General features: G+C 35.0%; 1 protein-coding gene across 3 annotated transcripts in view; it reads right to left on the reverse strand.

The window, feature by feature from the left end:
- LOC126976576 (adenylate cyclase type 2) overlaps positions 1–8,316 on the reverse strand; it is a 196,809-nt gene extending 188,493 nt beyond the window's left edge. For all 3 annotated transcript variants that reach the window (XM_050824965.1, XM_050824968.1, XM_050824964.1), the window contains exon 1: positions 7,978–8,316. In XM_050824965.1, coding sequence (XP_050680922.1) covers positions 7,978–8,017 — 40 coding nt within the window. In that variant the 5' untranslated portion in view covers positions 8,018–8,316. The remainder of the gene's footprint in view (positions 1–7,977) is intronic.
- Between the last annotated feature and the right edge of the window lie 7,539 nt (positions 8,317–15,855).

Genomic DNA, 15,855 nt, shown 5'->3' on the forward strand with positions numbered 1-15,855 from the left:
TAAAACTGTGTTCTCAATGCAAATAAAGTAATGCGGTCTTCTGAAAACGAATAATAGGTTGGGGAAAAAGTTTCTTCGTATTTTATACGAGAACTCAAACATTGTTTTTTAGTGTCCAAGCACTATATCTTATGTTTCGATGTGAAGGACGCTGTTGTTAGTGATGGGGTAAATGAGACAGAACACTGATATCTTAAAGTAACGAGAGAGCTGGGCAGAGGGTATCACTTATTATCAGGTGAACGGCTGGTACTGCCGTCTCGTCATTTTTTGCTATATCTTATGTTTCGATGTGAAGGACGCTGTTGCTAGTGAAGGGATAAATGAGACAGAACACTCATATCTTAAAGTAATGAGAGAACTGGGCAGAGGGTATCACTTATTATCAGGTGAACGGCTGGTACTGCCGTCTCGTCATTTTTTGCCAAAAAAAAAAACAACTGCAAAATTGACACACAATAACATGTTTAACTATAACGAACTCATATTTATGGTGTGTGTTTTATTTCTTGGAACACATAAATATACCAAGCAGCTTCATTTTTCTTTGAATAAGTAGATAATCTGCCGAGCGGTTAGATGTAAAGCAAGTAAGATCTATTAATACTTCACCTCCTTGGAGAGTTCTTTCGCATTATTCGCTTCTGTCATTGCAAATATGCGGGCTGAAATTGGTATGAAAATCCGTATGTCTATTGTTGATTAGTTTTTTAGGCTCTTGAATATATTGACGCAAAACAATTAATACTAATAGTTAATACTTATTCGCAAACCACGATACAAGATTTATTGTAAAAATAGACTCTGTTAAAAAGATTTCTAATCTGTGGTAAACTGTTCAAATTGATATATGCAATTAATTTTCAAAACTTCTAATAGTTGTTTTTATTTACCTAGTGATTAGGGTCGTCTCCTAAAAGTAAGTTCGATTCGTACTGGATTGTATAAGGTGTGTAGAAGTAATCGGCCTCGCGTCTACAAACTACACCTTAATCATGTACTTATTAATCAGTAATTATGTAATTTATCCCATAATCCATTCCTTTGTAAATACTTTATTTGTAGCAGTAATCTCTCTATACACACAGCAAAAATGAACATTTCCCATTTATCTTCTCGTAATGTTTTCCTAACAAGTATTCAGCCAATTAGTGTTGCGTTGTTTGTCCTTGAGTCTCGTGATGCGTGATCAGTGAACTATGAAAAAACTGATAAGCTCGGTGATTTTGTAGCTTGTTTACGTGACGGTTACGTTTGTGACGTACTAGTGTTATATATGTCACAGGTATATTATCAAAGCCGTGATATTACAATATCCCTAGTGATATTATATTTAGTTATATTACAAATGAAGTTAGCAGTGTGTAATGTCGAGCGTTCTGATAGGTCATTTTCTTTCATAAGCGAATTGCAAAACAATAATAGTAAACATTAGAGCGTGTATGTAATTTTCCATCTAAAATTATTGTTAGTAGTTAACAAAACCCGATTCTTAAAAATCAACCAATCAACAATTGCCTTAGAATATCGCTATAGTTCAAATTCAAATTCAAATATTTTTATTCAAAATAGGCTTTAAAATCACTTATTGAACGTCAAAAACTACCACCCATTCAAAAGAGACTGCCTCAGACCTGAGAAGAATGGGCGCAAGAAACTCAGCGGGCTTTTTTTTTTTAATATAAAATATGGATTACAATGTAATATCGTACAATAAACATTTACAATTAAAGAGCCTGAGGGTGTTTGCTTTACTCCCAGTCCGTGGTGTCATTAAGAAAATCGTTTATGCTATAATAACCTTTCCCACACAAACGTTTTTTAATAATTCTTTTAAATTTCGTAACACATTTGTTTTGTACATTTTCTGGGATCATATTGTAGAAGCATAAACATCGCCCAAGAAAAGACTTACTAACTCGACCCAACCGAGTAGTAGGCATAACAATTTTATGTTTGTTCCTCGTGTTAACATTATGACAGTGTTCCCTTGACATTACAATGCCACAAAAACACAATCTACCGTTAAATTATAACATCACTAGTGAAATTATCATATATCACGGCTTTGATAATATACCTGCGACATATATACCGTCAAATGAATTATATTAGGTTACAGAGTAAGGGTGGATACTTACGGTTTACAAATTTATTTTGTACCAAAATTTATGGATGATGCGGGACTTTATATCTCTATTAGCACAAACTCTCCAAATATTTAAAAACTGTTTATCATATAACGTTTAACGTTATATAATAAACAAATATAGCACGACTTAGACTTGCACTTTATAAGTTTATAACGCAAACAATTCAGTAAATCAACTGTTGTGAGCGGGCATGGGATACAGAATGCTCATTGCTCAGGTAATAATTTCAACAATTCGTAAACAATAGGTACTGTAAACTATGGATATATATAAGAACTTATGTTTTTGTTCAAGTCTCGGGTTGTGGCTTCATGTACAGGATCTACTTTACAGTTGATAACCTGCTCAACCCCAATATTTGCTTAATAGGAATTTGAGTTGAGATGTCGCTCTTTCAAATCTAAACAATTGTTTCGAGTGGACGCGGGTTCGAGTCCCGCATCGTTCATAATTTTTTTTTTAATTTAATTTGTGTATAAATAAAACACTTTTAAAGGATTAAAACGCGTGTAATTGTTACGATTTACATTAGGTGTTTGCGTAAAAGTTACATTTTTATTTTAGTTAACCCGACGTTTCAAGACCTTTCCAGATCTCGTTTTCAGGGGGACTGCAGATGAAGTGAGTCAAAGATAGTATTTGTCATAGTTGTCATTATGAAGTTTAGTGCCATTTATTTCCTCGGAGGTGGTATTTGCTGTACATAGATGGTTTTTGGCAAAATTTACTGACAGCGTCCTCTTCTTTGTTGGTATGTGTAGTTATGGGTTTTAATTTGTAATTAATACCAGAAGTGAGGGTTATCACTTAAAAAATGTGGTATCTAAAAGCGTTTGCCCTAATTAAATGTCTACGACGGGTACTATTATCAAGTCTTAACTGAAAAGCAACAAACAGCTGTTTAATGTTACACACTCTTTGAAGTTCATTCAGATTAAAATCAAGCACTTCAAAGCAATATGACCGCCACACGTAATAAAAATATCTCGTTTAGAATAGAAACCTATTAAATTAACTGTAAAGTATTATATTGTGTGAATATGTTCTTATACTATTATATATATATATATATATATATATATATATATATATATATATATATATATATATATATATATATATATTTGTATTATATATTAGATATACTTCGTAAGCATTATTAGATTATGGAAGTGATTAAATTATACATACATTACTAGCTGACCCAGCAAACGTTGTATTGCCGATATTAAAATCGCGATACAAAAGTAACTGTTGATCGTAGATGGGTGAAAATTTTAAGTTGTATCTATTTTTTAATGCTGACTCATGATCAAACAAATTTAAAAAAAATGTCAAAAATATTAACCCTTAACCTTTAGGGGGATGAAAAAAAGATGTTGTCCGATTCTCAGACCTACCCAATATGCACTCAAAATTTCATGACAATCGGTGAACCGGAGGAGTTCATCAGTCCCGCACACCGTGACACGAGAATTTTATATATTAGATGATCTCCTGTCAAAGCGAATTCTACATTTGTTGGATTATATATTTTATACATTATATTTTTAACTTCCCGCTTGAAAATTTAAAAAAATCGAGAAGTTATTGCTTTTACCTGTTTTTCGAAAATTATATTATTACTTATATACTATTCCCGCGATGGTGTCCGTTACTACGTCTGTGTGTATGTAAACCTCTTATAACTGAACGGCTCGACCGATGTCATCGCGGTTGGTGCCATTCGAAAGGGCTTCACCAAACATAGATTTTGAATACGATTTAGACCGATTTGGACCGGTAGATTTTTTTTCCATATGTGGCTTTTTTGGAATAACTTTTATACGGCTTTACTGATCGATTCCAAAAATTAATCAGCTCTTGACATCAAAAATCTAGGTCGATTGCCACCAAGTTATCGTTGACGAAAGAAAACCGAAAAAGGTGTTTTTTCGGAATTACTTTAAAATTCCGAGTTCGATCAATTGAAACTCAAGGATTCTTTGAGACTCAAAAAACTGCGTCAAATGCCGCTAGCAGCGTGACAATTGGTTTATAAAAAATTCAAATATCGGGAAGTTCTTGGTTTTACCCCGTTTTTCGAAAATTGAGTTTTCATCAGATCAAGACGTTTTAACGGAAGCTTCCCTGACTATTCCCGCGATGGTGTCCGCACGTCGCACGTTCGTGTATGTATTTGTATGTATGGATGTATGTAAACCTCTTATAACTTTTGAACGGCTCGACTGATGTCATCGCGGTTGGTGCCAATCGAAAGGGCTTGACAAAACTTAGATTTTGAATACAATTCGGATTTAGGTAGATTTTGAGAAATCTCTAAACAACTACGAAAAAAAAATATAGGTTTGGTTTTTTTGGAATAATTTTTAAACGGCTTTACCGATGGACTTAACTGCGTGAAAGGAGGTTTATTCATTAAAAAGTAATTTCGCTTTAAAATTTTATAAAATAGGGTTTTGTTTAACTTTTATCTCGAAGACTGTTCAGCTCGAAGAGCTCAAACACATAGAACAGCTAACTCTTTGAGCTCGAAGAGCTCAAAATATGACAAATTATATTTTTTTAATTTACTCAAATCAACTGAGATGGAAACATTAGATTTCTTTAGTTGCATGGCTGTAGGTATTAACGTTTCGTAAAATGGTGAATCTATAAAATGTTAACTTATCAGTTTCTTCTTGCTTAGAGCTAAACTTTTCCGAGGATATGGTAAATGGTAAGATATTTAACTTAATAATTTAATAAGATTCCTTTCCTGATATAAATAAAAAAATACTAGTTCACTTGATATGTACCATTCCGTAACCTGAAAACCACCTATAAATGCTTATATGATTAATATTAAATACGAGCATGAGTTTGTATGTTACGCTTTTCAGTCTGAACTACTCAACTGATGATCATTTTATTTTGCACAAACGTCTGTTTTAACTCGCTGGCAGTTAGTATATAATTAGTTAAAGTTTTTTCACCAGAGTTTTGCCGATTATAATGATCTGATGTATGCCACGCCAAATAAGGCCTAATTTATTTTAGCATCGTTATCTAAAGTCAAAGACTAAGCTCTACTTAGATTATAGAATCAGTTGTAGAGATTTGTGAATTAATAATTTTATAGGCCAAGGGCATCTTATATGAAATTATATACTATGGTCTATCTAGCCGGTATCCTGTGCCAACAAGTCTCCCACATGGCAACATGTGTGTTGGTACCTATGGTATAAATAAATTATATGCAAATCAAGTGTATTTTTAACTAGCATTGTCTATTTCATGGTTAATCCTGTACCATTTGAATTTCTCTTATGAAAGTAATCGTAGATCGTAAGTAATATTACTGATACTGTTAAAAAAATGTTCAATTACTTAGCTTAGGCGACACCTGTAATTTCAGACAATTAAATTTAACTATCTTTTATTTTTCTATGTTCATTCTCAGTCACTAATCTATTTGTAACGACCCCGCGGCTTCGATTACTTTAGTTGTTGTCTTGGCCGTCCATTACACATCTGTATTTCACTATAGTATCAACTATCAGGCAGGCATACGCACACAAGGTCAGCCATGGCCAAAGAGTATATAATAGTACAAGCCGTGGCATAAATCATTGCTACTCAATATGCTTACTCTCTATGCAATATACTATCACGCAACTCCATGTGTCTCTTATAACTCACCTATGGAGGATAAGGATTTATTTGTGTTTTTTTCGGAGTTTGAAATTGTCTATTCAAATTCAATTGTTTTTATTATTACATTTATTACAAAAACTATCACCAATTTGGAACTTTATGACTCAGACCTGAGAAGAACAGGCCCAAGAAACTCAGCGGCCTTCACGGCCGTTACAATAAATTCCCACTCTTTGGTATCATGGTGTCATTAACGGCCGTTCCCAACATACTATCTACAGATAGAGATAAATATCTACCTTCTACTGTCAGTAATTAGCTGTCAATAATCTGAAGCAGTCCCAATATACCCGATAAGTCATTCTTATCGCCTTATATTGGAACGCGTGAATTGTAATTTCCATACAAACTTCTATCGCTGCTAAGCTATTCGTCGTCCGATTGACAGACAGCGTGTACGGATAAGGTGAGTTACCGTCGATAAGTTTATTGGGGCAGAAAAGTCAACAATAGTTACGATTTTTATCTCAAGGAAGAGATAAACTGAATATTGGGTACGGCCGTAAGAAAGTCATTAACTCTTTTGAATTTCGTTACATATTTGTTTTGAACATTTTCTAGGATCATTTTGTACAAGCATATAATTACCTACATCGCCCCACAAATGATTTACAAACTAAACTTAACCAAGTAGTAAGCAAATAAAGTTTACGTTTGTTCGTGATGTTAACATTATGATTATCACAGTTTCTAGAAAATTCACTTATATAAGTACAAATCTTAAGTGATAAATTTTAAGTGATCTTTTACTTTTAAGGATTATATATATTGCCTACATATAAAGAAAATGGTTTTATATTATATATAATGGAAATAGTTACTTAAGAGGACGGTTAGTATAGCGGTACATTAGGTCAAAGGGCAGAGGCGTTTCCTCTTGGGGCGCATATTGGATTCCCGCATCATCCATAAATTTGGCAAAAATCAAAATTTATGACTAACAACAACCACATGTGTTTCCCAGAGGGGAAAGTAGAGACTACGGACTTCCATTAGCCACTTTCAAATCTTTTATGCATGAGTTTTTAGTTAGGTGACTTCCTGGAGAAGCTTGGTTAGTAGCCTCTACAACCCTCGCACGGAATATAGGCGCATATGACGTCGAGTTGAGGACACCTGAACGAAGAAGTCTTCTTCTTCTTTTGAAATGGCTTTACTGGACCTTTACCAACTTGTTTATCCACAATAGCTCCATAAATCTGCGCAGTCAATATTGCCCATCGGTCTGCATGACAAACCACTTTAACAATTTCTATTCAATAACTGCCATTACCTCCTTTTTGCTCAACACCTCTAACGTCACTGTTCTGTCTCTCAAATTATCTCCACACAATAATTAACTGTATCGTATGAGTTATGACAAATTTTCAAAAGTGCAATTTTTGAATTAATTTTTCCCTGTCCGTTGATCCTAATTATTGCAAATTATCATAGAACCAGTACCTAGTTAGATATTATAATGAAGTCAAACGAAAATCATGTTCTTTTTTTATCATTAACGTACGAAGACACGTTTGTTTTAGCCCCCTTCCAACATGTTCTTCTTTAGTAAGCCTTCTGTCAGAAAATGTCCAGTTTATTTCCACTTCAGTGCCATTGCAGAATTATTCAATAAGGAGAATCTATTTGATGTTCGAATGAAGTATTATAAAACACACAAACTCAATGCTATAGGTACCTACATAGATAACAATGCACAATCGACGATCATCGCTCCGGCATTCGTCACACATCTGCATTAGGTTATCAATATGGACTTACAACATGACATTACATTACATTAGATATATTAGGTATAACTGAGATATAATCGCCTATAATAAAAGATTTCGGCATAATATTGGACTGCTTTTAAGCCGGTACTTCTTTGAATTATATTTGGGTATAAGACCTCTGTAGAGGTCCTGATAATTAAGTATAAACATTAAACATATTGATTTTGATATCGTAACTTGTAACTTATGAAAGCGCATACACCTTCTTAAAGGGATGGCAACGCTCCTGTGCTTCCGCTGGAGTTGCAGTAGAATGTCAGCGGCGATGATCACTTGGCATCAGATTGCCCATTAGCTCGTTTTCCCTCCTCTACCATAAAAAACACCTACCTGTGCACAAACGAAATACTTACCAGAACCATCTTTTTCACAGTCACTCTTAGTATCAGCCATCGTTTAAATTATTTGAGACGTACACAGAACAAAAACAGAACAAAAATGAAGTTTCTTATATCACTCACTATAAATTGTCACTAAATTCACCTTGTCACGCATCACTGCTCGCTCATAAAAACTTTATTAATTTAATCACGTTGGTTACCTGGTACCAAATATGTGTGATAAAAATATAATTATTGTATTGTTTCATGGAGACATACAAAAAATTTAACACAGCTGTCAATATTTTCCCGCCTTTACGATCGTATTGCGTACTATTTTATATCGTCGCGCACGTCTTCAATTCACGGGAATTAATTTCGTACTGTGTCATTGAACAAACAGAAATTCATTATTCTATTTTTAATTGACGTAAAATACCGTATATTATTAGATGCGTCCGTATAGATATCCGTTTAATTTTATACGGTACATACGTGCTTAATCCATTGGATTTAAAAGGACGGTAATTAGCCCAAAATGTTAATAAGAAATGCTTAAGAAACTTAGTAAAATGAAATATCGAATTATTCCACACCTACATCAACAGAAAAGTGCTACTATAATTATTTAGATCACAACTTAATCGGCTTTGAACGACGAGATTAAATTTTAAAGGTTAAACCTTGGCATTGCCGCGTCTCACGGCGTCGGACTTGTAATCGCTCGCTCAGTAAAGTGCAGAGTCCTAGTGGTAACTTCTAGCACAAACGGAAAAAAACAAACATACTTCGCCTCTAGTAACCTACTCATACGATATTCAGCTTAATAATAATATATACATATATACCTTTAAAGGAACTAACTCTATTGTCTCCTTGACCCACCGTAGAAAGATAGACCGAGAGGAGATACAAATTTCTATCGGAACTCCTCTTGCAAGGTGTTTCTCACAATACACTGAACAGGTGATCCAACATAACAGTCTAGAAGGCACTATGGATGACCACTTATAAGTATATGATTGTTGATGAGCTGGTCACTGGACTCGTGAGAAACCAGAGGAATATTGTAAAATATTTTTTAATATAAAACAAAGTCGTGTTAGTTACACCATTTATAACTCAATAACGGCTGGACCAATTTTCATGATGTTTAATATTTTGGATTTCTCTTAGTCCGGAATAGGATAATAAGTATTAAAATATCGAAAAAAATCATGAAAAAATATTATTTTAAACAATATTAATTTTCTCATACATTTTGTTTGGATTGACATTTTCATAACATCTCGAGAATAGAAAGATTTCAATGAACTTTCTTGTTAGTTTCAAGCTTAGAATATCTTACTATTTAAATAAAAATGAATGTTGCTAATCGTAAAAGTCGAGAACGGCTCGACCAAATCGGCTAATATTTGTTTTGGAATTTCCTGTGCCTTCATGGAAAGTTTCTAAAAATTAAGTTAAATCTATATACGAGTAGGTAAATATAAAATATATTTGCTAAGCACAAAAACGAGCACGAAACAATCAAAAATCAGATTTAGTGGAGCGATGATTTTATTAGCAGGAGATTTCCGGCAAAAATTACCATTGATACCTCCTTGGTGCAGCGTATGAACTCAATGCATGTTTAAAGTCCTCCATATCGTGGAAATACATCAAGATACTAAATTTAGGCAAAAATATGCGTGTCGAATTGCAAAATGATAATATTTAAATAACTCATTGGCCTTGGTAATGGCAAAATCCCTGTTGATGATTCGGCTGGCTGCATTACATTTCCTGTTGATTTTTGTCGGTTTACTGAAATAACACCCGAACTCATTCAAAGGGTGTTCCCAAACATCGGTCAAAATTACAAAGATCATAAATTACAACGTGCTGATTTACCTGCCAAAAAAATAAATGTAATTGAAATAAACTTCAATATTCAAAATGAAATTGCCGGTGAATAAAAGACATACAAATCAGTTTGCAATTGCCCAACGATCAAGATGATGGCATGAACTATCCAACAGAATTTTTAAACTCATTGGATTTGCCAGGATTGCCACCCCGTAAATAATTAAATATAATTAAAAATACGATAGGTAGACATACTGTTATGAAATATTTGCCCACCGCGTCATTGTAACGGCACACGGTTATCAGTGAAAAAATTTGTTAACAATGTAATCGAATCGAAGCAACAATTAAAAAAGGAAAATGAAAGGGAGAAGAAGTGTTGAAACCCCGTATCCCAATGATAATGACTGCAATTTATAAATAAATCCCATTGGCTTATTTGCACTGTGATTGCGTCTCATTCAATGAGGTTTATTTTGGAGTCTAGCCGAACACCCAAGTCACGTACAGAGTTGTTTGTCTTGATAGGGGTATCATTTATTCAATAGACATATTCTGAAACGTCATATTTACGGGCTATTCAAATTTAGTTGTATGGTGAAAGATAGATGTATTTATAGATTATTTTTCTTTTAAAAAACTTACAAAGTCTTTCCAGATCATATTGAATTTTGTGCCAGTCGTAATTAAGCAATTATTAGCGAACTAGTTGTAGTAGTTGAACAATTAGTAGCTATACATGAGGCTCACGTGAAAGGAAGTAGGAAACACATGTGATGTTGGCCTTTATTGTGGTATATGCTATACGATTTAAGGCCATAGCAGTTTTAAGAAGCCGGTACTGGGGTGCCCCTACCAAGAAGTAAGAAAAGTAGTAACTTAATGTGAGGCTGAAAATGCAAAATACACAGTTGCAAGGGGCGGCTTGAAGTCAAAAACTGTCTTGCTTTACTGAGTACGCCAAGCTTATAAAAGACCGCATCCACGGGGTGGATGCCAAAAAATTATTTTATGTCTAGCAGTCTGTCAACATTGAGTGATCCAACTATTTCAAAGGAAGATCAACTGAAACAGGGTAGCTATCCGAATGTGAGATCAACAGAAGGACCAACAGAGAAGGCGAATGTTTTTACACATATTCTGGGACTCCCAATACCGCGATATCCAGTTGCGTCATACCATACGCTAAATCGAAATCATGAATACTTACTTCAACCCCGCATGACCTGACCCTCAGCGAGCGTACCAACGATACGCTCGCCGATCTATTCAGCGGGATGTATCTCCAAGTATCACGATCTCTACGGTGGGGATCTGATCCAAGACGGAATTCGGATTTACTCAAGGAGCCATTCAGTGTCTGCGTTACATGCCGAATCCCACGGTCATATAAAAGGCACAGCCAAAGAAACTGCTTCAAAGCGGCTTCAGCCTTCAAAGAAACTAGGAGGCCATCAATATTCAGAACAAGTCATTATACTAGTGTCCTACAAAGTGCAGCACAGTATTGCTCTTATATCTTGATAAGATGTATATTGTATAAAATGACAGGAAGGTGAAGCTATAAAAAGCCATGTCTCGTTTGCCAAGCGATTAGCGCATAGGCCCGTGAGGCCCGGGCCTAGGGCGGCACGATTAGGGGGGCGGCTAAATTTTCAGAACGTTAAAATTTAAGAGCCGAAGATATATACCAAAAATTAATTTTTAAATTGGCTCTGTTTTTTTAAATTATAATTATTATTTTTTCACTATAACATAAGTAATGGGAGCATTATAAGAGGAGAAAAATGTGTGCTAAAGAGATGGAAAGAGTATTTTGAAAGTCTGTTTGAAAGAGAGTAAGTGCATGAACAACATCCGGCAGCTTCTATTGAAACTAATTTAAATGTTGATGAAAGTGAGATAAGCATGGATGAAACATTGAAAGCATTGAAAAGTATGAGATTAGGTAAAGCTGCAGGGTATGACAGGATTACCGTCGAGATGCTGAGGTCTGGTCAGGGCATAGTGGCTAGCCAGCTGTACCGACTCTTCAATTTGTGCTGGCGAAATGGGCAAGTACCAGGAGACTGGTGCAAAGCTGTAATCGTGCTATTGTATAAGGGAAAAGGGTCACGACAGGACTGCAGAAATTACCGCGGTATAAGCCTTCTCAGCGTCGTCGGTAAATTGTATGCAAAAGTGTTGATTGAAAGAGTTGTGAATGAAACAGACGAAAAAGTATGGGATGCACAAGCGGGATTTAGAAAGGGAATGGGATGTACGGATCAGGTCTTTTCCTTGCGGTGCATAGCCGAAAAGTTTTTGGCTAAAAACAAGAAGGTCTATTGCGCGTTCGTGGATCTAGAAAAGGCCTATGATAGAGTGGTGAGGAATGAATTGTGGTCAGCATTGTCCGCGAACGGTGTGAGCAGTGTCCTCATACGAGCATTGCAATCTCTTTATAGGGATTCTAGTGCTTGTGTAAGGATAAACGGGACATACACTGAATGGTTTAATATCGAAAAAGGTGTTAGACAGGGATGTGTAGCGTCACCGTGGCTGTTTAATCTGTTCATGAACAATTGCTTGACAGATTTAATTGAGAGTGAAAGTGGGTTGAGAATGAATGAGTTACTCGTCAAATGTTTTCTTTATGCTGATGACCAAGTATTACTTGCATCTTCGGCCGAGGAGTTGCAGGAGATGGTAACTGCTATGAATGGAGCTTTTGGTAGAAAGGGAATGAAGATGAATGTAAAGAAGACGAAAGTGATGGTGCTTGAAAGAGATGAGGTAGTGACAGACTGCAATATCGTGATTGGAGATGAAAAAATTGAACAGGTGAATGAGTTTGTGTATCTGGGTTCTAAATTTACAAGAGATGGAAAGTTTGAGAGTAATATTGAAAGAAGAGTGAATGCAGGAAACATGGTGAATGGATCATTGCTCTCCTTTATGAACAGGCAGAAGGTGTCTGATAAGGCTCGTTTGGCTGTGCATGAGGGGGTGTTGGTTCCAACACTCATGTACGGAAGTGAAAGTTGGGTATGGCAGAAGAAACATGAAAGTAGAATAAATGCAGTTGAGATGAGAGCGTTGAGAAGTATGATAGGAGTTAAACTGAGTGACAGGATAAGAAATAGTGAGATAAGGAAACGTTGTGGTCTGAAAGAAGATGTTGTGACAAAAATTGAGAAAGGTATGCTGAGATGGTTTGGACATGTCGACAGAATGAATGAAGAACGATTGACGAAGAAAGTGTATGAGGCCAGTGTGAATGAAAGTGTTGGAAGGTGTAGACCTAGGCGGACGTTTCAAGATCAAATTAGGGACGTCTTGAAAAAAGGCCAGGTCAAGAGTACCCTAAACCGGAGAGCATGTATGAAAGGAATAATGAAAGTGGACGAAGAGAAACAAGTATGTAAGGATCGTAGCAAGTGGAAAGAAGTGGTCTCTGCCTACCCCTACGGGAAACTGGCGTGATTTTATGTATGTATGTACATAATTAATGTTTTTATTGACTTTTCAATTTGAGGGTGCATTATTAATATTTTGATGGAATCAATTCGAGTCTAATTATCAAATAAGGTTATTGTAAAGAAACTATCAAATTGATAAGCTTCTTTTTGAATTACTAAATAACTTTTCACTTTTGTATCTTTGATGAGATTACTCTTACATATAATATATAAAGCATTTGAAATTACTTATTGGTTTTTAAATTCCCGCTTCTTCTTTGAAAATCGAAGAATTTCAAAACCAAAATAGTTATTAATCACCTCCATTTTCAAAAATCTTGTTGTCATTGGATCTTCAGTCTTCACGTTTTGAGGTCCTAGAAAGCTATTCTGAATAGTTTCAGTATGACGTCGCGCCGTGTGTGTGTGTGTGAAGCAAATTGTTGTGCGATATCTCAAGAACGAATAAACCGATTGAGAACCACGACACAGCATTCGAAATGAATAACCAAGACTTAGATCTTATTAGTTTTTGTTGAGTCAATCGATCGAACGGTTTCAAAGATATTCAAAAACAAAAATTGAAAAAAGTTTTCTTTTTCCGTTTTCTTGAAATAACATAGAAATTTCGCAACCAATCGATTTCAAAATTCACAAATGTTTTTTGTGCATTAAAAATTGCATCAAATTCCGCTAAGCCGATCAAAATCGAACAACGCATTCAAAGGATATCGCAATTTAAAATTTTATAAAATAACGTTTTCTTCGTATAAGTCTCAAAATTTACAATTATATTCCTCAAATAGCTCAAAGAGTTCGGACAATATATATTAAATATAAAAAACAAGAAAGTCGTTCTATTGAGATCGAAGAGCCCAATAACTTTAAGGGATATTTTCGATCGCTTTGAGCTCGAACATTTGAGTGTTGATGAACGTCTAATAAAACAGCTCAATGAAGAAATTTTGTACTGGAAAAAATCTTTTATCCAGTTATTGCGATATTTAAATCCCTTGCGATAAGAGGGTTGCCACTTAAAGCACGTTCAGAACAAATTGGAGATCCTCATAGTTGAAATTTTTTAGGTGCAATTGAGCTTCTTGCTGAGTTTGACCCGTTTTTAGAGGAACATTTAAAATCATATGCGCACCCTGGCCGTGGAAATACCTCGAATTTAACTAAAATAATATATGAGGAAATTATATTATTAACTCAAAATAAAGTATTGCAACACGTTTCTAAATAAGTGCAATATGCAATGTATATAATAATATTATAATTTTTTTTATAATTTATCTGACATAGATACGATTGAATTGAAAAATCTTGTGAATAAATTACTTAAAAAGTATCTTAATGATTTGGAAGAGACATTAGGGAATGAATGTATTCATTTACAATGTCAGCTCAAATATGCCCTAGCAAATACTGAAGATGTACGCTCCGCACAAGAAATATACAATATAGGTATTGCATTCTCAAAATCTTCGAGATGTTTATCCGAATGTAGACATTGCTCTGCGTATTTTTTTGAGTATACCCGCTACCAATTGTTCAGGAGAAAGATCTTAAATTTTCCACCTTGCAAAGGGTTAAATCTCATTTCGCGCAAGTATGGGCCATGCTTTGGCATTACTCTCTATTGAAGCTCAACTAGTTCAAGAAATTGATTACGATGACATAGTTAATGCTTTTGCTCGGACAAAAGCCAGGAAGAAGAGATTTACAAATTGAGCAATACATTATAATTGGAAAAAAATGCTTATTATTATTATTATTATTTCTTATTATTTGTTATGCTAGCTGGAGTTTAATAAAAAAAATTGTATTATTTAATAAGTATATTTGAATATTTTGCAAGGCTTTTGATTGTGTTCAACATTCAACGCTGGTCAGGAAGCTATGTCACTATGGCATAAAGGGAACTGCGCTCGATCTTCTGATTTCATATTATCTAAACAATAGATTTCAGAAGGTCGACGTGAATGGCAGGAGATCTCCTGGGACTCCTCTCAGTATGGGGGTACCACAAGGGTCTATTCTAGGACCGTTCCTCTTCCTTATCTATATAAATGATCTTCCTAATCTTATAGAGAAAAAACATAAGGTAGTATTGTTTGCGGACGACACTTCACTGATTTTCAAAGTGAAAAGAAACCAAGCTATGTATGACGAAGTGATCGATATTCTATCTGACATCGTGTACTGGTTTAGCGCTAATAACCTGTTGTTAAATAGCAAGGCAACGAAATATATAAAAATAACCGTACCAAATGTCAAAAATGTTGATGCAAGTGTTTTGTTAAACGGAGAGGTGATAAAATCGGTGGAATCTGCTAAATTTCTGGGCATTAATCTGGATTCCTAATTACAATAGGGCCCCCATATTGAAGGATTGGCGAACAGACTTAGTTTTGCAGCATACGCGGTTAAAAAGATTAGACAATTAACTGACATAGATACAGCGCGACTTGTATACTTTAGTTACTTCCATAGTATTATGTCCTATGGTATATTGCTGTGGGGCAGCACTGCCGATATTAATACAATATTTGTGTTGCAAAAGAGGGCTATTCGCGCTATTTATAACCTAGGCCCTAAGGAATCATTGAGAGCAAAATTC

This window comes from Leptidea sinapis, chromosome 41 (genome assembly GCF_905404315.1).
Source record: "Leptidea sinapis chromosome 41, ilLepSina1.1, whole genome shotgun sequence".
Taxonomy (NCBI): Eukaryota; Metazoa; Arthropoda; class Insecta; order Lepidoptera; family Pieridae; genus Leptidea; species Leptidea sinapis.